This window comes from Gasterosteus aculeatus, chromosome 8 (genome assembly GCF_964276395.1).
Source record: "Gasterosteus aculeatus chromosome 8, fGasAcu3.hap1.1, whole genome shotgun sequence".
Lineage (NCBI taxonomy): Eukaryota > Metazoa > Chordata > Actinopteri > Perciformes > Gasterosteidae > Gasterosteus > Gasterosteus aculeatus.
In genome coordinates, this window is record NC_135695.1 from 16,350,710 (window position 1) to 16,374,622 (window position 23,913).

Genomic DNA, 23,913 nt, shown 5'->3' on the forward strand with positions numbered 1-23,913 from the left:
CGTCATCCATGTGTTTATTCCTGCACATCTGCAGCAATATCCTCATCAAATCAATGAATCCCCTCTTCATCTTTCAAAAGGAAAACGAGGTTCAGATGTACTCAGAAACACTGTATAAAACTCCTAGTGTAGGAGGACTTTGATGTGGAACTCTTCTTCCTGGACAGGTGCAGTGTGTGTGGGGGCGTATGAAAGGCGTTGGGATTTTGTGGGTCTTTTTTTTCTCCAAATATTAGCTAAGCTGTGCTGCTTGATATGATAAACAGCGTACCTGCAAATTGTGAGCATATTGTTAGCTGTCAGCTTGCCTCTAGAAGTGCTATAAAGTAGCTGTAGGGTGCTTAACCTGTTTGTATATCCAGCATCTCGGACAACAACATTGCCCTCAGGATGACCAACCTTCACACTGTGTTTGTTCCAATGGGAACGAGGGGGAATCTGGACGAAGTGGACTGGTGATCCGGGGGGAAGCGAAGGAGCAGCAGACCTGATCTGAAATAGGAAACAGCGAGGAAGATGAAGGAAGCTGCTGACTACGACTAGACGTCAGACTAAGCCATTGATGAGGAAGACTCAAGCTTTCGGAAAGAACACCATGGGCGGCTCAACACTATGATTATGCGGCCTATGATGCGTTCAGTGATCCGATAAATCTCCCGCACGGACCACACAACTCTTGTTGATAATCCACGTTGATAACGGCTGCCTTGCAGGTAGCCGGCTCGATCCACGGACTTCCAGTCTCTCTGTCGGTGTCCGTTAGTCCGTCTGGGTTTAATCAATCACATCCTCCATTAAGGAAAACGAAACCCCGGGTGCACACGTCTATGATGCAGCTTGAGATGCATTGCTTTGGATTCATGAAACGCAGAATGCTGTGTGTCAATCGGCCTTTCAGAGTGTCTTCCTGCTGCTTTCAGAGTCTCTGCGGCAGATTGAGAAAACAAATCATACGTGCACATATGGTGGGATATTTAAAGCACTCTATCTGCTTTTTCTCATCTTATTCCTCATCTTTGCTCCTCAGGGCTTAACATTTCATTGGTTTATTACCATAGGAAGAGGTAATAAACACATATAATCCATGAGTTATATGCTGCTTATAGATGGAAAGCTATTCGTTTGATGAGATGAGATGCTTTAAAAACACTACACTCACTTTTATGAAGAACACGTGCAGGTGGCAGCTAGAAATGTAAAGTAGCAGAAAGGAAACTCAAAAAATGTAAACTAAGTATATTTTATTTAGAACACATACTAAAATAATATAAAATATTCTTTTAATAATCAACAGACTAATCCATCAATACTATCATCATACAATCACAACCAACCGCCTGCCAACATCAACGACCACAACGAAACTACAATGTTTGTCTTCGTTACAACGCAGCTAGTCAAGAACATGAATACCAAGGAACGGACGGGAAATAGAAAGCATAACAATCATATCACACGTTGTGTACTTTATATTCTGTATCCTCCTTTCTCTAACTCGCCATGTGACTCATATTTCTACTTTGTTGCATTTTGTCTTTCAGTCCACAAAATCGCCTGACGGCCCTCGACATGTTTAACTGATAGTTTAGGTCATTTTTCTGGCTCTAGTTTCTTACATGTGAATTTTCACTATTAAACTAAACATTTTTTTGTTTGTTGTTTTAGCCAAACAAAATAATCACAAATGAGAATAGTCACCGGTTAGCTTAGCATCATAAAGGACCATTTGTATCAAACTGGATTGTGCTGGTTTTGGTAGTAAAGTCTCTGTGGCTGTCTGCTTTAAAATGAAGTTAAAACAAACGTGACAAAGGCCACTATTTCAACACTCAGCCCTGATCCTGACATTTACTTCCTTTAAATCTACGTCACGCTCAACAAAAGAATCCTCTGACCACTTGAAGATAAAGTGAGACATATAGCCGTTTATTTTCCAAGGGAAATGTTTGACTTCCTCTCCGTGACAACTCTATCAGTGTCCCAATGTCCTGAACCAGAGGACCCTTCAGTAAACCCGCCGGCGCCCCCCCGTTACTCCGCCATGTGTGTTGTGTGTCCTCGCGAGTTCACCCCTGGTCTTTGTGTGAGAACCCCGGGTCGCACACACGCATCCCAGAGAGCCTTGTTTTCCCACACACGGACAACGACACGCTTATCTATGAACAGATTAGAGCGCCAAGGTCACCTGCGCTGTGCCCACCTCGCTCTCTCATCACCTCACACTCCTTTCCTCACACTCTCAAATGTGAATCCAACCTGGTGAATGGCTACTTTCTCCCTGCTTCTTTTCCCTGGTTTTATATCACAGATCACTTCAGCTTTCTGTGTCCTCCTTTGCCTCCTCTTGTAGTTTGTTTTTGTCTTTTCATGAAGCCATGTGCGGGGCTAAAGGATTAACTTTATCATTGATAAGGAGCCAGGGGGGGGTGTCGCATTGCTCGCTGGAGCCGGAATGCCCTTCCCGAGAGGATGTGTCAGTGACTGCTTCATCCACATATGGCAAAAACATCCAGAGAGAGAGAGAGAGAGAGAGAGAGAGAGAGAGAGAGAGAGAGAGAGAGAGAGAGAGAGAGAGGCACAGTAGATGCAGGGACAGCACAGTCAAGGTCAAGGTCAAGGTCACAGCACAGAAAAGTGCACCGGCTTTAGGAAGATAGTGTGTGCTGCACAACAGCAAAGTGTTGTTCTCCCACTTCCCTTGACTCCGTGAGAGGGGGGCGAGAAACACTGTTTTGCTGCTTCCTTGCACACGTAGATGCGTTCGTGTGTGTGCAGGAGCATCGGACATTTGCACGTCGACAGAAGTTTCATAGTGTGACTCGAGGGCCGGAGGTCAACTTGGACGTGGCTGCAATAACAGCAGATTGCTGTGTTCTTTTTGTAGATGTTGTGCTTGTATTTTGTTATGGTAGCTGTAACTTTTTCTGCGCTAATTTAATCTTTCGACCAATATTCTTTGTTTTAATAATATTAGGGATAAAATGTGTATTAATTAATTAATTATTTCAACGACTAGATTATCGATAGATGGATGGATGTAATTTGCAGTAGAGTCAGATTTATTCGGTCAAATGTATTTCATTCTGCATGTGAAAACGCCGACAGAGTGACTTGTGGGTGCAGATCAGAGCAGGGATGAAAATTCCCAGGATTCTAGTGACACAGGGACCCGACAATGACCCTCTGTGTCCTCCATGAATGGATATTATCTGCTAAGGATTTAAATATCCATCAATGCACCTCGAATCCATGAGCGATAAGACGAGAGCAAGAACTGGTTGTGAATGTGCAGATTGAATCTTATCAGCTATCGAATTCAAAGCATGCAATTGAAATGTATTTGCTACCTATTGCTACAACTTATTATTTGTGTAAACAGAGATGTATCGTAAAGGGGGGAAGTAGTATAAAATGTAGTTTGCCTTGCAAAATAAACCCGCTGACACTGAATTTTTTCACACAGATCGAGTGAAAGGGGAGACACCTCATAGAGCAGCGCTCGTGACCCAAACTGCTCCTCTCAGTGACCTGGCTCCACGTCTTCAGAGCCGTCCACCTCCTGACAGAGAGCTTAGAGGGCGGCGTGTTTGTGTGTGTGTGCGGCCTGTTCTTTTCCGTCCCGGAGGAACAGACGCAATGGAAGTCATCGAGGCTTTAATCATTCGCTCTTCCCGAGTCCTATTTCCAGCCACAGCTCGGGGGCACGCTCCTTCAACATCCGGAGACTCAGGCCTGACTGACCATAGCCACGCTCTGCGACCCCCCCCCCACCCACCCACCCAGCGCTCTGGTCTGGGAGTCAAAAACAAAACTGTCGCTTTGGAATTATGCAAACTGGACTTATTGTAATTTAGTGACATTGACTTGACAAAGTGTTTATGTGCGTGTGTGTGTGTGAGTAAGGGTTGCATGCCTGAAAGAGGCCGTCTGTGGGAGAGTTCAGTGTGTCTAGTCACTATAAATAACCCCCAGTTTGACAAGATGTGGAAAAAATAGCCCAAGTTAGGACATCATTTGAGAGTGTGTGCAAAAATAAGCAGTTGCAACATGCATGCAGGCTGAGAATAGACAGATGATGATTGGAAACCTGATGTAACTCTATCAGCAGGACATGTCCCTGCAAGTTTAAATGTTTTCAGTAGCTAAATTAAAAGGTTTTGTGTCTTTTATTTCTATATTTTTTTTGTCAAAATGTTCCGAGTAACAAGAGGATAGTTTTAAAACTTTTTTGGCTCTTAGTTTACTGTCAGTGATTTAGTATCAGCGACAAAAAACAACAACTGACACCTTTCTTTGAGACGAAACTAAACCAAAATGACATCGGTCATGATGTGGAAGCTGCTGGAATGCGGGTTAACACAAAGTTGAGCGAGTTCTACAACAAACAAACAAAAACAAAAAAACCCACACGGCAATAATCACAACATACTAACTCTATGTCAGACCACTTGGCGACACTCTGACGCACTGGGTAGAAAAGTAAAAAGTAAAAAAGTGATAAAGGAGATGTTTTATAATACATGTTGTCATTAAACTCCTTCCTGACGAGGATAACCCATTTTTTACTCTCCCCCCCCATCAGCGGCCTGGTGCTCAGACAACAGGAGGCGCCGGCTTCAACTCGTCGGCACCAATCAGTGAACCGGTGGTGAACATCGCAGGCGCACAGAGTAAAAAAGCAAAGGAAAACACAGAAGATGTTCTCGCTCTCCCTTAGCAACAGCACAGTTAGTGCCTGATTTATCCCCCCTGACTCGCAGCAGTCACGGAGGAGGCTTCAGCCAAGAAATCTCCCAGCTACTAAATAAAAGCCCCCCCAACGCTGAGCTCCAGCACGACGACTGCAGGTCGAGGTTCCTCAGTGGGACCTTCTCAGGACGCTGTGATGTTTTATTCAGCGGTCACCAGAAGTTCTCTCTCGCCGTTGGTCGCACTGCAGCGTGAGATGCTTCGAGGCAGAGAGAGGAGGGGGAATGTGGGTAAATACAAGATGAGAGAATAAGATATCAACATCCTTTAAGGCAGCAGTGCTGGAGGTGAGTGTGACCTTTAACTGAGAAGTGCGATGTTCACAGAGAAGGCCGAAAAGAGACACTGCAAAGCGACTGCAAAGGCAACGGCTTGTGGTCAGCCGAGGAGCTGATAACGTTAGAAAGAAGCGGTCAGGTTAGCGGTCAGCTACATTGTAGCAGTTTGACAATAATGCATTTATATGATACTTGGGTCAAAATACCAAAGTATCATGAATACAATTCTCAGCGGAATGCGCTTAAAGTACTTTTAAAAAGCATTTGTTACCCACACAAATATTCAGGTTTGTTCTTACGGGTGAACTATTGTAAAAGTAGCATTTTATCCTTTTCGTTGGAACAGATTTAATATGAAAACATATCTGCCAATACCTAAAGGCAAATTATTGATTTGTTATCTGGACTGAAGAAATCCGACCGGTGCTCTGGTCTCCAAAAATACAACAGCTGTTTGCAGCCAAAAGTATTTGGGAAGTCAAACGATCACAAGGCTGTTCATTCATTTCCGAATGGTGTTGTGTTGAACTAAAAACACAGTGCTGCAAGAGAAGTGTTCATCCTGCTACACAAAAAAACACCCCCTTCATAGTCGCACTCTTTGAATTTCTATCACTCGTTTCCCGGGAGCCAAAAAAGCTCTTTCCAAAGACCTTTTCTACAGCTGAAGACGCTCCTCCGCTATGTGATCAATAGTTACTGGAGAGCTGGAGTTTAGCTGACAGATATCAAGCATCACTATTGATCTGGATTGGAATATGATGGATTTGGGAGCAGAGCAACGTCTACTCCACTTTTACCCTCGTGAAAGCGGGATTGGTGATCTTACAAAACGGGTTTGAGAATACGATCAAACACAATATGTCATGTTTGTAAAATAAAATCCTTTGCAATAGAGTAAGAATCTCTGTTATTTAAATAAAAAACTGTTACGGCTGCATTTTCTCAGCGGTTGATGATGATGATGGGACGGAACATGTGACAGCAAACCTTGTAGAAGATTCTTTTTTCTAACCAAAATGTGGCACTTTTGTATTTGTAATTAATCAAGATCCATCTGGCTGGCCTTGACATACCATCTGAGTGGACAAAACATGAGATGACTGATGTTGAAACTACCCTTGAACAAAACCTTGGTCTCAAACATCCTAACAAATAACAGCTCAGCCAAGGATTCAGGCCTTTTACCAACACAGTATTTTACACACACACACACACGAGCATACAGAAATTGACTTATGTCCACATAAAACTCAAAAGCAGTTTAATACAATGTTGTGGTTGCAGAGTTTTGTTCATTTGAAAAAACACGGTTTTAGCCACACACACACACACAGACACACACACCCCTAATCTGCTACCCTGAGGAGCCTCCCGTTTTCCAGGAGGGGCCTTGCACCTGCTGGGGAAGAAGCCGAGGAGGCCCAGGAGAGGAGGGACCTGTTGTTCCAACTTATCACTTTAGTTAAACACACGGATTGCCAGGATGAAAACATGGACGCACCTCGGTCTCGGCTCCATTATCAAAGCCTCGAATGCTCCCACTTCACCTCGTCTACACCACCTTCACGTCCTTGACGGTTTTTACCCTCAAGGCCTCCTCCCGAGACTCGACTCAGACAAAAACAAGCGCTCCCCTTCCTTCCAACAGTTGGATATTTTAGTGAATACGTGGACTTGTTTCCCGCCCGAGAGTCGGATGAGAGGGGATCCATGTCGCCATCAATTAAATAACAAGCTATAGTCATCGACTCAAAATAAAGGAAAGCTGCTGTTCAGACCAGTGTGATGCCTTAAAATGACTTGTTTTGTCTAAACAAAAGTTAAACATTTCTAACTTTGGATAATACAAAGCGTAGACAAGCGGCAAATCGTAGCATCTGAGAAGCTGGAGCCACTGACACTGCTGTTGCAGTTTAGCTTGAAATCAATAACTGTTCATCAATAATGAAAATATTGTTACGTGCCGGATTGTTTTTTGCCCTAGAGCAGAAAACTTCCTGCATTTTCTGGTGTAAAAATTGCAAATGATTTAGTAAAGACTAACAAATAAGATGAAGTGCCTTTATTAGTGAGCTTGTCCCTTTATCGATGCTAAGCTAAATGAACTTGCTCCAGTTACAGGTATCCAACTCTTGGCAATAATAAAAAAACATACATGTGACTATTCCTTTAAAGTCGAGCAAGACGTGGACAAGCCTTTCTTTTCTTCTCCTCGACACTAAGCTACAAAAGCCTCCTGTTGTAGCAGCAACAGCCGGCCGGGCTCTCCGGTTCTGCCCGCTGGGAGGCCCAGAATCCCCGGAAAGGTGAATAAGCAAAGATCCAAGAAATTAAATCTCTCAGCAGCAGCAGCAGCGCTACCTGGAACCTCACACATCAAAGGGCTGAGCAGAAGCCGGCAAGGGACTCTTTCAGCGCCGCGCTGGCCGACGAATAAGGCCCCCCCCGCACTGACCCCCCCGGGACGGTTCATGTTGACACTCGGCTGCGAGTGACAACAACAACAACAGTGGGCAGCAGATGACGACACACATGCAAACACACACACACTGTTTTGGTGGTCGGTTAATCTGTGATCTGCTTCCTGGTGGATTTTCTCAGAAATCAACCAGGGGCCTCAACTGCTGTCACAGCCGCAGCACACAACGCCGCCGTACGGAGAACGAGTGTGAGAGCGCGTTGAGACGAGGCCTCACCAGACGGAGGAAGAGCCAGAGAGCCAACACAACCACACGGAGACTCGCAGAAACAGTTTCCCACGCACACACACACACACACACACACAGGGAGACGGGTTCCCGAAGAGGGAAACCGTAACGGTGAAATGGAAACAAAGTGAAACTTCCACAGCACCTGTGTAGACAAGAGAGATTGAGAGATTGAGAAAGAGCAGCAGTGCCTTGTGAACTCTAGTTGAGGTTAACTGCATTTAAGTTGGTTTGGTTTACTGACAACTTACAACATTTTTTTGCGTGGGATTAAACAGTCAAATTTGACTTATTTCCATCCATGGCTGACCTAAGTAATTATAAACCAAAACCTGGAAAATGTAACCATAAAAGCAATTTTCCAATAAAAGGAAATCAAGGAGTTTATTGACTAAAGGAGATTTAACTTGTAATTGTATAAATTCTCAGCAATTCCAAACTACTTTAATGCGCCTGAGCGAAAAGCCGGAGGCAGATCGGTTCTGTTTTCCATGAATCGGAGTATGTGTGTCTGAGATAGTGAGTCACAGTGTAGGCTTAATAAGTGCAGCCTTTTATGCTCCCATTAGGTCATTAACATTACAGCTCATTCTGAACTTTGGCAAGGAGAAGAAAAAAAATCCCTCTTTAGCCTTGTGCTCCCTGAAGAAAGTACATGGAAAAAAAAAAAAGAGAATGAAAGGAAAATCTCCTTCATCTCTGTAGGCAACCCAAATCCTCACTGTGGCTGCAGCCAAAAACCAAATTAAAAAGACTGGAGTGTTGGTGTTTAGCAGCCGCAGTGCAGCTGAGAGGGGATGGAAGTTCTCTCATGTGTAACAATTTATCAAACCAATTTAAAACGGGCTCACAGACACACACACACACACGCCCCAATATTATTAGTGGTCCGACAAATTCTAATTGTGTTCCTTCCTACTCCTAAATTATGCTTTTATTCAACCAATAGACTTCTGGCAGTTTTTGGGATCCCGGGTTGAGAAAAAATGCCTTTGTTTATTGCTCTTCATCCGTTGTGTTCTTAGCCATGACTTGTAAAGTAAAAGCACTGCATTCCCAATTGTAGTACTGTCAGGGTTGTATAACCAATTATTTACAATGAATTACGTGTGGACAGTTTTAACTTTGTACGGCAGGTGATGCTTAAATCATATAAGCTAATCATATATTTTCATAAATCTTATTGTTAAAGTCACAAGTACCTATTTGAAGTTTGAATAAAGGCTCTTATTTCACAAGAGCACTGAATAACTTGGGTTCATTTGACAATTATAGACAATCCGGCACTATTTCCAGGGTGTTCCTGTGGGAAAAGAGTGCAGGAAGGAACCCATTCAGGTTCCTGGGGTCAGAGGTTAAAGCCATTATTGGGCTCCACAGATCTACAGGCATTTGCTGATTATAAGAGCGCGTACTTAACACGTCCCAGACGCTGGAACCCAGAAGAAAGTCGGTTTCAGCGAATGGGGATACGAGAACCGCAACGATCACGAGAAGGCAAACCGCTGATGAAGTCATGCACCGAGAGCCAATCGCACAGCCGGAGACCAGCAGAGGCCTGAGAATGGAGGCGCAAGCGGCTGTAAATCAACCGAGGGACGATGATCCTCCGCTGTGACACGACCTCATTTGGTCTCCTGGTGGCCTGCATGCCTCCGCTTCCAGCAGGCAAAATACCCCCTCCAGGGATCTTAAAATACATGGCAGGGTGTGAGGAGGGGGCAGCAGCACCCGGGGGTGGGGGGGGCTGCGAGTCTGGACAAGCTAGTCAGCGCCACGGGCCTGAGACGACAGTCAGACAGACGACAACAGCAGCAGGAATGTTAAACCTCCCCCAGGCTTCATTCGGTGCGCCCGGTCCCATGAAAAATCACGGTGATCTCCAAACGTCAACAGGCTAAATCCAGTGGATCTAAACGCCGGGTGAGGAGGGGGGGGGGGGGGGGGGGGGGTGGGTTGAGTCGCTGTGTGGTTTTCTTCTAAAGGAGCAGCGGGGTTCATCAGGCCACGCGGGTCATGGAGGGCATTTCTCGGGTTACGCTGTTGTAAGGGTGTGACTGACACCGTCTGGCCACGTCGGGTCACTGCATCAGGCGTTCAGCCAACGGAGGGCCCGGTGTGTTCCGAGGAGAAGTCACGCACGGCTCCCACTGCCGACAGTTATCAAGGTTATTGTGCCAAAACGTTTACGAGACGGTGATTTAGATGCTTTATACTGTGCTGGAATTAATTCCATGAGACCGCGCGGACTAATAAACACTCTGAACGACACGCGGTTACAGTCATTTTAATGAGAACAACATCTCACTTCATCGACAGTCATCAACAACATAACACGCATCCCCCACCCGCTGGACATCACCAACACACACAGACACTCGTGAACAAACAGGAATGAGCGAATCACACACGGGGAGTTCTGATGTCTCCAAAACCTGGATGACAGATGAAACTGATCATGGGAATCCGGTTTGCAATTTGTACTCTAACGTTTTAATAAAACACTTTAACCTCTGTATTTAGCAGTCATAAGCACAATATAGAAAACATTTAACGAGTGGATCATGGCACTATAAACAGATAGCGAATGAGAATATAGGAAATATAATATGTCTTCATGGAAGTTAGAATTCATCATTGTAACAGTATAGTGGCCTAAACAATTTATTAAACATTTATATTGTGCTCATAAATGCCGAATAGGGGCAGTAAGTCAAGTGTTGTAAGTCCACATTTATACATATTCAATGAACTCAATATAGTGTTTAAACCGTAGCTGATATGCAGTAGATGCCGGACTGTTGGTAAACACTTTAAGACAAATGCATGGCAACATTAATTTTTCTATAAAAGATTATTTAGGTCACACTAAATAATAACGTACATACGTGTATTGAATGGCTAACAGCCTACCTGATAAGGGATTACAACTGTTAAGGCTCAGCCCCCGCTGTCTGGCTATTAAGACATGTTGCTGCTCGCAAAAACACTCCAACAAGAAGCTCTTCTTGAATGGCGTTCAAAAAAAAAGGGTAGGCCAACACTTCAAACCACATTTTTTTTTTTACTTCCATCAGCTCATTTAGAGGAAGAATTTCTCTTTCAAAAGTGCAAATGTGTTTTGGTTCTAATCACTACCGTTCTGCATCTCTCTCTCTCTCTCTGAGCGGATCTACGAGGCCTATGTGGTTACTTCTCTGTAAACACAGGAGGACGCGGCGCTAATAGTTCGGGATTGCGGACGGGCATCATCGCAGTCGGGGGAAGATTCTGATGAAGAGGATCATGCTGATGAAGCTGAAGGAGACCAGGATGAGCATCAGCCACAGCAACCAGTTGACTGACTTCTTGGTGTGCTGCTCCAGTCGCTCCGACTCCGTCTTCAGCTTCTCAAAGTTCACGTCGGCCTGACGCATGGACTGGCTCAGGGTCTGGAAGGGAATAGGAACACGCAACTGATGGGGGAGGCACTCACACGCAGATACTATTAGACCGTTTTAAAGGAAACAAGAGCGGAAATTGATCCAGCAACAGAAGCTTATGAAGACGTAAAAAACAAAACAACAGATGGCTTAATTCTGCCTTAAACCAAGCAGTTGGCCTGTTAGTGTGTGTCTGGTATCCATTTTTCAAACAGGACGATAAAAACACATTCATGAATACCTTATGCAACAAGGAGCCGTGTGAATGTGTGTTCTCTTTTTTTATTGAGACCTATTTGATGCGAGTACAACGAATCTTCTATTATTTCAGTACGTCTTATTTCTCAACAGTCAGCCAGTCAAATAAACGTAAGAGCAAAGTGTATCAACACAAGTCCCTCATTGGCAAAGTGTCAGGCAGCTGCCGTTACGCGCTGGTTTACCCCCATTCAGTTCATTTCATCTGCTTTGGTCTCTGATGAAAACTCTTTCACGGGCTCAATAGCTTCCATCTGAGCACCCTGATAAATACACCGTGATGAATACTGCGATACTTTCCAGGTGCCTATCCGGTTACCTGGTTGTCCTGCTTGATGATGTTCTGCGCTGCCAGAGTGTTGTTCTTCAAGTTTCGGGCCAGGTTGAGCATGTCCTCGGCAAGTTTCTCCTGTAGGTTGTGGTGGTGCTGCATGACGGCCTCCAGCTCTGCGGCAGACTGACGCTCATCCACAGGAAGACCTCTGCACAAGACGACGTTTCGGATTTGTGGGCAGTCGAAAAGAAATGTGATTATTCAAAAGGTTGCCACCTTTCAAAAGCCTTTGATGGTGAGTGATTTATGATCAACAGATCTGGAAATGATCCTTAAACCTGTTAGAAGCTACCATTGTTTTTTACTGTTGTATCTAAATAAGTAAATAATAATACAATACATGTTAGATCATTAAGACAAGAATTGATGCTACTTTACTTTCTGTTTCGCAAGTCGGTTTCCAACGTGCCTGTAGAGCGGAGGGAGAGGAACGTCATCTTTCCAGAATATCAACGGTACACTGAAGTCAAGATCATTTTGAATATAAAAAAAATGTATTACCTTTGCCTGACATCCCCTGTGAACAGAAACACAAACAGAGAAAATGTATGAATTTGATTGAACGAGGCCTTTAATATTTTAGTTTTGAGTATTTTAATTGAAGACTAACATTACAGTGCTAGGATTACTTTCATATCATGAGTAATCAGAGTCCACATCTCAACCTACCGTGCCAAGCAGCTCGGCCCTCATCTCTCCCGTACACCGGGCCTTCGTCTGCATGTGGACCGTTTTTGAGGCAGGCATCCTCTCATTGCCTATTGTGGGTGTTCGCCCGGGGGCGAGGAACTGATTAGCCAAAGCCTTTTCGGATGGCGAAGGCTGTGAAGGAGAACAGGAGAAAGATCAGAAAAAACAGTCAAACGAGGAAATTACCGTTTCGTGTTTTAAAGTTTGTTACATGTGCAGTTCATATAAGAAGTAAGATGCAAAGAATAGTCTTAAACGCTGCATTAATATCAAAGTCACAAAGCACATGATGGGAGTACTATGGAAAATTCATTTGAGAGAATATTGTCACCGACCAGTTTCTCTGCCTCAAGAAGTCCTTTCAGAAAATCCACTTTTCTTGAATATTCAGTCATTATTTCTGCTGTCGGTTTGCTGGGAAAAAAGATTGTTATTGACATTTGCGTTATTAAATTAGAAATAATAAAAACTTTGATACATCAGAGTGCAAAGCGATGGTACCTCAGGCTTTTCCTCAGAGCCACCAGCATCTCCTCCAGGGCCCCAACGTACTGCAGGACGAAAAACAGAGCAGATGCATGAGGGTCACATCGGTTCGGATGATTAAATAGACACAACATGAAGCTCTGTGTCAGGGCCCTTGTGTTTGCTGTATGTAAGTTAAACAGATAAAGTCAGTTGGGACATGAAATGCAGAACAACACAAAAGCCCTGCAACTATTGTGCACTTTGGTTTAAAGAGGAGTTGATTCAGGAACGTCAGGGTCGATCTGCAGGATAAAGTTTGCTAAATTGATTTAGTGAATTCTCATCGATATAAAAATAGTGTAGACAAAAGAAAATATCTCTTATAAATCCATAGAGTGCAACCGCATCACGAAGTGTTCCTCCGAAATGTCCATTCAAAGTTAAAATAACACCTAATAGCGGTTAGCTATAACAGTTTTAACATAAGATGATTAGAACATTCATAAAGAGTGGATTTGTTACAATAATGTTGAAATTTGATATGGTTTACCCCCAAAAAAGGTCTGAACATGAAGCTGTTAGTTTCTCTTAGTAACCGTTGGTGAAGCACTGTGTGATATTAATGCGACTGTTGTCGCTGTCATTAATACAGCAAGCTAACACCGCAAAGGCCGTTAACAACCTGCAAGTCAACTGTAACGCTGACTACAAAATGTTCATGTGTTAAGTGTATCGGAGAGGTGAACACGACAGAAACGTATCATCTGGTAAAATCCCGTTAGTGGGATCAGTGACGACGTGGCGAACAGACGGTTCACAGCTGCAGCGAACAACAACAGCAGTCATGCTAACTCAAACGTTAGCGGTTGAAGGTCAGAGCTAAACGCTACAATGACTTATGACGTACTGACGCCTTCTTACCTTTTCTAACCTCCATTCTGTTTCCCCTCTTTTCTCGGAAGCTATAGATTCACAGCGGGACAATAATCGGATAAAATTGATTTCTAATCTTGAAGCCATGTTTGAAGCTGATGCACCGTCGCAGCATTTCGACGTCACCGGTTCAGCGATGACGCAGCGCGAGCGTCACAGTAAGACCCGCATTCAAAATGTTTTTAGGGACTTGATATTTTCTCCAACAGTTCGGCCTGCGTTTTAACCGCCGTCCAGAGTCATTTATCAATTTATCAATAAAGCTTTCCTCTGAAACGCTTAATTTAGTGTCCTCTGTTCGGCCACCAAACCTTTTTTAAGGTTACGTTTTTGTCAATGAAAACGAAACAAATGGCAAATACGGTTGCTTGTGTCATTTGTCTGGTTCAGAGGTTCGCTGTGTTTTATTTTTTAATACAAAGAATCTAAACAAAATTAAAATAAATATGAACCTTCGTATTGGTGAATATGTCTTATAGCTACGATGTGAAAGCTAAGACTCCATGGGTTTATGATTTGTTAAAAATGAAAAGGCAATAATCGAGATGTGCTCCTTCATTTTTGAATAACTTGCTTTTTTCTTTTCATGACGGTTTATATATTATTTACCCTCTTTTTATTGGTTCAATTATTTTATCTATCTATTCCCTGAGAGATATTGTATTCACTGAAAAAATGTTCAATAATATAGAAAAAATAATCCAATAGAAAGTTTCTACAAAAATCCTTTTAAAAAATGCCGGTTTTTTTGCTGAGAGCTGTCCAGTCTTTGTATTATTAAGCAATATCACGGTCTGAAGTTACATACCGTGAAGGTTATTTGGTACTTATCCGTTCTATGTATTCTTTATAATTCTGTATTTCCTTTGCACGTATTGAGAACTACTATTAAATCATATCAACATTGTAATAATAGGATTCTCAGATCAGATCATATGAAATTCTAGAACATTCTCAAGCTAGTGCACAACTTCCAAAAGGCTGATGGTCAGCATGTCGATCTACTGGGGATTGTATGCAGGCAATAAAACATCTACCTTAAACTCCTTTAACTGTTGCGTTAAAACCTCCACTTACCTTTCAGTGCTTACATGTCATTTAGCTGACGCTTTTATCCAAAGAGACTTACACATATCCCATTTGATCCCATCCCACACAGTGGGAGTAGCGTGCAGCCATCCGGGGTTCCCACTGAGCTGTTAGGAGTTGGGGCCTCTGACGTGAGACATGCAGGGTTCAAACCGCCATCCTTGCAGTTCCCGGCGCACCCTCTGTACTCCGTACGCCACCATCGCTTCAGCAACTTTAACAGTTGAAGTGAACATTTAAACAGCCTAACCTCCTTTTTAAGTTTGACTTAATATAACAGAACAACCCTTTTTTGAAGAAGAAACATATTGTGATGTGAATAGTAATGTTTTACACGGGAATCTTTTGAACCCAGAGTTAATGTCAAATTGAAAGAACGAAGATCGTCAAGGTAACTGCACAGACTTTCATCATCTTTTGATTCAATACTTTCGATGACACCTTTTGTGTAACTACCATGTGAAAATGATTAACAATTAATTTGTGGGTAAATACTAGTGCATCTGCCAACCGTTGATAGAAGAGACACATTGCTGGAGAGTTAATTAACACACAGCAGCAGAGGTAACAAGCATCACGTTCTGTATTGTCATGTTAATACTAACAACCATTGCAGTTCACGTCATTCAGTCCCAACCACACACACAGTTACACATTACACGTTATTCCTCATAATTCAGACATACTAACAGACATCACTCAACAGCAGTCATAGAGGAACATTAGTATCACATTTCAAACTAAGTGGGCCAAAGTTGTGCTGTCGCAGAACCTGTTCCTTACGTAGGTCATGTTTATTATGAATTGCAGGTGCGATTCGGTTCATTTTAGAAAACGGGGAAAGGGGAGTTCAAAGACTTTAAAGACATTGTGGCACGGCTTGTCGCGTCATGGCTGGGTTTGTGTTTTTGTTCTTTCAAAAAAGGATAAAAGTGGCGTGTGCTGCTCCCATTTCCCTTTGCTCTGCTAGGCAATGAATTCCTATCGGGGGTTTGTTGTCCTGTAGGTGGGAAGATAAAATTAACCATTGCAACCGTTCTGCCGAGACACCGATACAACGGTCCCAATGTGCACGTTAACGTCCTGTTTCAGACATTGGTTCAGTACAATAAACACAAGGGACCCTCTCTTAAGACCCTCCCTCCCGTTGTGGGCACTATCCATAACATGACAAGAGTTTCTTACTTACTGTACAATTCAAAGGCACTAGCTAACATATCAGTATGAATGTTTCGCCAATTCAGAGAACTAAGACCGGAAAAGTGCGGCTGCACGATCTCCTCGTATTAGCACAAGTGTGTATAAAAAAAGAAAGAAAAGAAAAGTAAATGCTGGTCCATCAATATGATGCTTCAGAGAACACAGCCTGTCCCAACTCAACATTAACCACAATATATTAAAATGATAGAAAAGGTGCTTGGCAACATCTTGTCCAGGTATTTTACTATCATAGCGGACACATTTGCAATTCCTCAATTAGTTCCCACTGACAAAGCGAATGGAGCAGCCTTGATTTTGTGTCGCTCAGGTCCTGTGTGGCTCCTGCACATCTAGTCACGTTTACTGCGATTCTGGAGTCTCGTCCTCTCCTGGCTCTTTCTTTACGATTCATCGCTGTCATCCGTGGCCAGACGAAGACTGCCTGTCCTCTCTGTTGTGCCCTGCTCAGACGTCGTCGTCATCTATAAAAGGGATGTCCGGGTCAGAAAAACGTCTCTGGCCCCGAGTGGCTTGAGTGTGGTGGTGCTGGTGCCGGGGAGGTGGGGTCACCATGGGGGAAGAGGAAATCGAGGGAGGGCAGGAAGAGAAACTCAGGTCAGACTCAGAGCTGTCGATGTACAGGGACTGAGTGCTGTCTTTGCGGCGGCCTGGGTGCTCTCTCCTCCTGGCAAAGAACTTCGAGGCGCGATACTCGGGTGCTGCTTTGTAGGCTGCGGACTGGGAGGGGACGCCATGCGGGAGCTTAACTGTGGCAGGGATGATGGGGTTGCGGCGTTGCAGCAGATGCCGGATGGAGGCGGCCGGGGAGTCGGAGGGCGAAAAAACGCAGCTGGACACGGAGGACGTGGAGCTAGCAGAGGTGAGCTTCGGCCGAGAGTCGGGTCCACCGGGGACGTGAGGGCGCTGGGCCAGCTCTGGTGGTTTGGGTGGACAAACTGGCCTGTGTCTCCTCAGCGAGAGGCCACCTCGTCCTGGCAGGGAGAGAGAGAGAGAGAGGACAGAGGAAGATGAGCATGTTTTACCTTAGAGCTGGTATTTTTTCACATAGGAGTCCTGAGAGGGATGCAGAGCAATGGAAGAGCATGCAACCATGTTATCTGCCACGAGGGATGTTTGTTAAGGCCCAAACAGGCGAGCATCTGGCTTGCGACGTTGTGTCGAATTTTCAATTAAAGAATTTGGATCAAGTTTGAGCATGCTTATGTGGCGCACATGCATAATCATGCATACATGGGTGTGCAGACACACACACACACACAAACACACACGGTTGATGTTCCTCCAACCTGCTTGGTTACAGAGCAGACGTCACCGCCCCCATCACCATCACTGGTCCAGACCTGTACCACAAAAAACAGGTCTGGTCTGGTCAGGAACCCACGTGTTAGTGAGAGAGAAAGGTAGGATGAAGGAAGGACCGGCCGCACGCTGAATACTGACCATCAGTCTCCGAGCAGGGAACCGAAGCGCGCTGCTGCTCGTCCAGAAGGCTCTCGGCGCTCAGCGAGGCCTCAGAGTCAAAGTTCTCCTGGTCGGAACCAGGCTGCTCCATCTCTGGCAGTCTGTAGGCCAGATCTTCTCTGCAAAGAGACAGATGACATCAGAGATGATGAGGGACTGGAGGAGGACAGGACACCACGGCAAACAGAAATAATTAGGAAAGCATCCCTACTTCTCCTGTTTGATGGACTTGATGCGCTCCATCAGGTTCTCGGCCTCGGTGTCCGAGTCCAGAGGCTCGTTCTCAGGGACCACGCTGAGATCGGAACTCCCCTTCTCATGCACCTGCAGAACACAGAGCACCACACGCTGAAACCACAACAATGCACATTGTGTAATCACCACAAAAATGGCCAAGATCTGAAACTTAGTTAGTAAGGAAAAGAGGATGGATTAATGCATCCGCATAGAATTCCTGCAGCCCATCTGTGAAACACAATCACTAAAAGGCTGTGATGCAATAGAAGCTGGTTTACATCCATAATGCAAACAGTTTAGTTGGTTTGTGATCAACTTTAAAGACACACCACCACGATACAGAAACCACTCAACAGCAAACATAACAAGACTTTCCGTACTTTATAGTCTTAAAATAAAACGGAAAGACTAAGCAATAGGAGAAATAAAAAAATGCATTTTCCATGAACCATGAAGCTTTGCAGGTCACAATGTTGTACAGCTATTGTCTTCCATCAAGACAACAAGTACTGTCCCAAAACAAACCCAGAACCATCTTGTCCTCTCTTAAAGAGAACAAGAATAACAAACAGCAACATGCAAACTACTACCAGTTAGTAAGGAAGAGTAAACAGGATTACAGGAAGAAATGTAAAAAAATACAAAATAAAAACAGCCAGAGCATCACCCACATCTAACATGCCATGCACGGGTGCCTTCTATATGGCACACTACTACACACTAAAACTGCTAGTTCTACTGCACTAGGAGAGCTCGATGATACATACCACCGCTCCTTTGTGAGGAGCTGAGAACCTGAGAGGTAAATGCCAGTAGTGCTAAAGAGAAACAAGGAACATTGGCTGCGTTACCCCATGTAATTCCTTTACGTCCAGGCAAGAGGATGAGCCATAAATTAAAATAGTATGTTGTTGCCATGGTATTAAGAGACCATACAGAATCAAACAAAGGCGAATCACAACGTCCCGGGGTCCACTTCTCACCGTGTTCTGTCTCTTGAGCTTCAGCTGGTTAACTGCCAGAGCCTCGGCGTACTCCAGCTGCTCGATCTCCACCATCTTCTCGTTGTACTTTCTGATCTGCTCGTTGATGATCATCTCTACGCACCTACAGGGGGACGAGGAAGCGAGATGTAAGACAGTATTTGTGCAGATTTACTAACTAATTGTTAACGCAATGCGGAGAAAAGACACATATTGTGGAAAGGGAAAAGCACGGATTTAGTTATTGTTCTTACGTGGTGGTCTTGGCAACATCCTTCATGCTAAGGAGCGGGTCGGCGTTGTCTGGGCAGCGCAAGATACACGGGGCAAAAACTATGGCCAATGAGTTCGGAGACATGCGGTTGTGACCCTCCTCTTTACACACCCTGCAACAGAATTCATGAGGTCTTACAAAAGGCGCATCTCAAGTTGCACGTTTGTGATGAGGGACAGAAAACAGTCGCCATTGACGATCTATTGGAGGCGTTACGTCATGTTCACATTGAAATAAACAAGATGACAATGAGAGAAATCCCACCTGACGAGATGGAAGACGAGTCTCTCCAACGTGTTGAAGTTTGCCATCGGGAGTTCATCCAGCTCTTTGTATACAGCATGAAGCTGTTCCTGCTTCTCTGGCAGTTCTAGAGGAGAAAACATCATAAAGAAAACCCCACAATTTCGCATGAACACTTACAGCGCTCATTAAATATTTAAAAATGCCCAATTTCAGTTTTAACAATTACTTCTATTGTATTGTTGTTATATTGTTCCACCTAATTACTAGCTATTGTGAAGTATAAGTATTTAACAACTTAAACGTCAACAACCCAGCTGAAAATAAGGAACACACAGTCTCTTCAGTAAAATGCTGCCCCCTGGTGGGGGACGTCATCCTCACCGACTGCATGCAGGAAATCGCTGTAATGGGTGAAGGTCATGAGTGGATCAGGCAGCTCCCTCAACCACTGCTTCACCAGGCCCGTCACCGTGTGGATGGGATAATCTTCGAGGCAGACCCGGTGGGGATCTGAATAATTTACCAATGGAACAATGGAACATTTGTTAATGGAGCCGTGACAACGCCTGTATTATTGAGCTACAATAATGCTCAATCAGAAGGAGTCTAACCGGTCTCCAGCCGCTGGTGCAGCTCTTTCATGCGATTGGCAGAGCCGGACTTGCGATAGATGCCCTCGGTGTAGAGGCCCTGCATCTCCACGTGCTCCAGCATCATCTCCAGCACCATGGGCACAGGGTTCTTATCGTTGACCAGGCTACCCACGCGCACACCGAAGTGCAGACCTCCAGAGTCCTCGTCACCCTGTGGATTTAGACGGACAGGAGCGGTTAGTAAAATGTTCACTTATCCCGTACACTCGCCTCGGATGTTTCAATATAATAGAGATATAAGAGATGAAGGAATCTATTGAATCGCTGGTATTTTTTTAGATTATGAGGGCAAAGGCCCTACGAGCTCCTGCCCCACTTCTCATTGTGCTGCTGCGGTCTGTCGTGGAAGGTTACTTTTATCTTTTTTTTGTTGTTGTCATTTAAACAATAATAAAAGCCTTCTTTTCTTAATTACATTTAACTAGTAAGTACTGTAATGGTCAGTAATAAAGCCTACCGTGTTTCAGACTAAAATATAATTGAGCGAAGCGCAACAAGACTGTTTTAAATTAGGACAATGACTGTCTTTCCGAATCCCGGCCTCACTGCCAACCTGTAAACATCAAAAACTCATGATCAATCCAGGCCAGGGATTTCTAAAAATAAAACACTTACCTTTTTAGCACAGAAGGTGGAGCAGTCAGTGATTATTTTGCCGAGGCATTTCTTGTGACACACCATTTTACAATCTGTGACACATGGTAAAGAAAAAAGATTGTATTACTTATAATCGTAATATTTAAACATAAATCAAAAATAAGAAGAAATAGTCTCATTGTTAACTCACCGCTGCACATGTAGGCCTTTTCCATGCCCCATATGTAATAACTACACTGGTCACATGACTGCACAATGTTGACCTGATAGTTGACGAAAACATGATCCAGTGGGCTCTCCATCTAACAAGGAGACAGTCACTCGATTAGAAACCAGAATCAACATTACATTACAAATCATTATTAAATTGACTTTTGACTGCATAGTTACACTTTTATCTTTTTTCCTCCTCTTCTTCCTCGCTTTAGCAGGCTGAAAAACACACAGAAAGCATAATCAGAAATGTAGAGGAAAAGTAAATCACTGACCCAGTGTGATGTGACCCGTTTATCTGAGGGAAACATTATGTATCCTATGCCCCATCGAACTTCAACCGGTGATTTACACTATAACCTTTTAAGACATATATTGCTTTATGTTTTGACTTACTTGTGTTTATTATAAAATATATATGTACTTGAACTATTTCTGTAACATGATTTGCCAGTATTGAACATCTTAAGGATTTCTGTCCAGTCCTTCAACGGATTACTTCCTTATTGGGGGAAAAATCCCCATTGAACATTTTTTTAAGGTGTTGGGAACTAACTTCCGCTGAACAGGTGTCATTTGACTCCCTTTCCGCAAAGAGGCAGATTGTCACTATTGTTTCTGCTTAACTGACTGTATTACTTCCATCTTTTCCATAAGCTAAGAGTCTGCATTCAACTTGTGAAATCCCCTTAGACATGGAAAGTCCCACATGTCTGTATTGATTCATTGTCTTCATGCATATAAAAACTCTGCTCAGGAAGCCCTCTGTTCCGATTCCGGGGCAGTTGCTTAATTGTAAACTGTTGTGTTCGGTCATTCTGCGCAGAAGTCTATTAAATATACAAAGACAAATTTCTCTTTGTATGTCTCCCTCTATTCGGTCAAACTTCCACCACACAAAATGCATCTTCTCCCCATTTGGACTTATTAGACGTCATGATTATAAATTTGAGTGTTTTCACCTTTGCTGGCTCAGCCTCCTCCTTCTTCATCTCTCCTCTGATGAAGCCATCCAGAACCGATTGGAATAGATTGACCACAAGTTGGACTTCTGCCTTCTGCTTATCGTCCGCGAGATGCATCACTTTCTGCTGGTAGCCCGTCATCAGACCTTTGTAGCCAATGGTGGGTTTCTGGAAAAGTACAGCAGACAGGAAACAGAATGAGGAAGAGGGGAGGACGGTGAGGAAGAGCTCTGCTCGGCACGTGTGTTGTGTGTGTTATGCGCCTGTAGACAAACTCACTGGGAGGGAATACATAGCTTTGATAGTCTCCCTGAACTGCATGGTGGCTGTGACAAAGATGGCCTCTGTGGCTGAAAGAGACTTCCCCCTGGAGCGGAAATCATTGACCTGTGAGGAGACACAAACAAGAACAGGGATTTGCCGGTGAATAAATAAGTACACGCCGGTACTAAAATGACTTCCCACATTGAGTAATTCTTCATTTTCACTCACCTGGTTGCCTAGAAACTCATCGAGGTGCCGCAGCTCATTGGCGTTGGTAATTTCCCGATCCAGCGAGGCGTTCCACTGCTCGGAGACCCGTGTGGCACGGCTGATCTTTATGGTGGGGTTGCGGCCTAAACCTTTACTAGTATCACCATGTCGCTGAGAAAGAGGCCGGGACAGATGTGCAGACGTCGGGGCTGAAAGAGAGGAATTGGATTTATCATCAGACAATAATATCTATTGCAGGGAAGCAACGGTGAAAGACATGCAGACTACTTCTCTTTTCTCAAACTGAAACCCCCAATGCACAATGGAAAGCACGTATGAGTACCACAGAGAAAACAAAACCCTGAACAAAGAAGTCCTGTTTGCACTGAGCGTGATCTTGCACGGGTCAGTATTTTCTAAGAAAGCAAGCGGCAGGATAAGTTAAGGCATATAGAATTCTAGTGATATTCAACCTGTGTTTTCTTTCCATTTCTCACTTCATGAGGTCATGAAAGTGGACCGAGTAGTCCAGCAGCGCTGGGTGGTAAAACAGCAACATTTGGTCCAAAAATACGTTTTGGGAAAGTGACAACAGAAAAAAAACAAAAAACATGAACTTATAGGATTTACTAGGGCAGGGACATGGGAAACTGAAGAGTTTGTATTATTTACCTTCCCCTCCGGATGGCCGCTCACCAAGAGTCTGAGCAAATGTCAGCTCTGCGTTGTCGGGTGTCAGGGCCTCCTTGTGCGGACGTTTTTTCAAAATCTTGCTGAAGAAACCACCTGACCTGCGGGACACAGAAAAACAGGAAGCTCTAAAGAAACATTCACTGATATTGTTACGCACAAGTGTTGTGTGACTAAAACAACAGAGCGATGTTTCATGCGGGTTAAAGGGAATAGGTTTCTCTGTGTGTTCACAAAATTATATCTCACAACTTATTGATTTGCAACCGCAGACCGAAGTTTGTATCCCTCTGTGCAACTCCCTAAAAACACCATCAAAACGGAGTTCTCCTGTGCCACATATCCACGGTCTGCTCCAGCGCTAACACCATAGCAAAAACACGAAATAAAAACAAAGCAGTCACCCCGATGCCTCCCACAGATAAAGCTGCAGCCCCATGACTTGAGCCCTGACATATGAATCCATTCTGAGTAAATTCACTTATCAGGAATTTGCGTCAACATCAGCGCAGAACGAGCCGAGGATGCTTGCTTACACAAGTCAGAGTGTTTTCCCTAGATAGATTTTTTTTTCATCCCCCCCCACCCGGCCGCTCGGATAAAGGCCAGCGCGGTTTAGTACTTGTCTGGTGTGGACGGGATGAAGTGTGCCGAGTCTTGGTGACCAGAACCATCCTGGTGTTTCCTTCTGATGGAGCTTCCCTTCGAGCCATCCACATCTGAGGGGGAGATCATCTGCAGAACAACAAAAACAATTCACAAGTGATTAAACATGTGCAGAATAACTGCACCAGTCAGCTCAAATGTTTATACCTGGATTTTTCAAACACAACAGGTGACTATAACAATACCTCTTTGGCTGAAAAAGCACCGGCAACTTCAAATCCTGAAGACAAACTGTCGATTAAGGCCGCATCACTCCTGCAGAAGATCAATGAAAAAGATATACATTTCTTTTCTTTAACCA

At 44.0% G+C, this 23,913-nt stretch overlaps 2 protein-coding genes across 16 annotated transcripts in view; both read right to left on the minus strand.

Moving 5' to 3' along the window:
- Nucleotides 1–10,009: 10,009 nt before the first annotated feature.
- On the minus strand, nt 10,010–14,229 carry use1 (unconventional SNARE in the ER 1 homolog (S. cerevisiae)). The gene is made up of 8 exons (XM_040185035.2): nt 13,832–14,229; nt 12,944–12,993; nt 12,778–12,856; nt 12,422–12,574; nt 12,254–12,269; nt 12,131–12,161; nt 11,738–11,900; nt 10,010–11,169 (listed from the first exon to the last, which is right to left on the minus strand). Exons 1-8 carry the CDS (start codon nt 13,928–13,930, stop codon nt 10,987–10,989), a joined length of 774 nt encoding a protein of 257 aa, XP_040040969.1. The 5' UTR covers nt 13,931–14,229; the 3' UTR covers nt 10,010–10,986.
- A 1,268-nt stretch (nt 14,230–15,497) lies between these two features.
- LOC120823641 (myosin IXB) overlaps nt 15,498–23,913 on the minus strand; it is a 45,464-nt gene continuing 37,048 nt past the window's right edge. For 6 of the 15 annotated variants that reach the window (XM_078108401.1, XM_078108399.1, XM_040183794.2 and 3 more), the window contains 18 exons: nt 23,798–23,867; nt 23,569–23,681; nt 22,929–23,047; nt 22,275–22,465; nt 22,062–22,169; nt 21,780–21,950; nt 20,995–21,036; nt 20,795–20,906; nt 20,623–20,696; nt 19,966–20,158; nt 19,736–19,864; nt 19,373–19,478; nt 19,089–19,220; nt 18,835–18,958; nt 18,619–18,669; nt 17,826–17,938; nt 17,594–17,733; nt 15,498–17,124 (listed from right to left, as the gene is read on the minus strand). In XM_078108401.1, coding sequence (XP_077964527.1) covers nt 16,598–17,124; nt 17,594–17,733; nt 17,826–17,938; nt 18,619–18,669; nt 18,835–18,958; nt 19,089–19,220; nt 19,373–19,478; nt 19,736–19,864; nt 19,966–20,158; nt 20,623–20,696; nt 20,795–20,906; nt 20,995–21,036; nt 21,780–21,950; nt 22,062–22,169; nt 22,275–22,465; nt 22,929–23,047; nt 23,569–23,681; nt 23,798–23,867 — 2,515 coding nt within the window. In that variant the 3' untranslated portion in view covers nt 15,498–16,597. Of the gene's footprint in view, nt 17,125–17,419; nt 17,494–17,593; nt 17,734–17,825; nt 17,939–18,618; nt 18,670–18,834; nt 18,959–19,088; nt 19,221–19,372; nt 19,479–19,735; nt 19,865–19,965; nt 20,159–20,622; nt 20,697–20,794; nt 20,907–20,994; nt 21,037–21,779; nt 21,951–22,061; nt 22,170–22,274; nt 22,466–22,928; nt 23,048–23,568; nt 23,682–23,797; nt 23,868–23,913 lie in introns of all 15 variants that reach the window. The other 9 variants (XM_078108400.1, XM_078108398.1, XM_078108397.1 and 6 more) reach the window with 5 other exon arrangements.

Coding starts and splice junctions, on each gene's coding strand:
- use1 (XM_040185035.2), bottom strand. CDS start 13,930: ATGGCTTCAAGATTAGAAATCAATTTTATCCGATTATTGTCCCGCTGT. Junction 12,994..13,831: donor CAGAATGGAGGTTAGAAAAG/GTAAGAAGGCGT, acceptor TTCGTCCTGCAG/TACGTTGGGGCCCTGGAGGA. Junction 11,901..12,130: donor ACCGACTTGCGAAACAGAAA/GTAAAGTAGCAT, acceptor CGTCTTGTGCAG/AGGTCTTCCTGTGGATGAGC.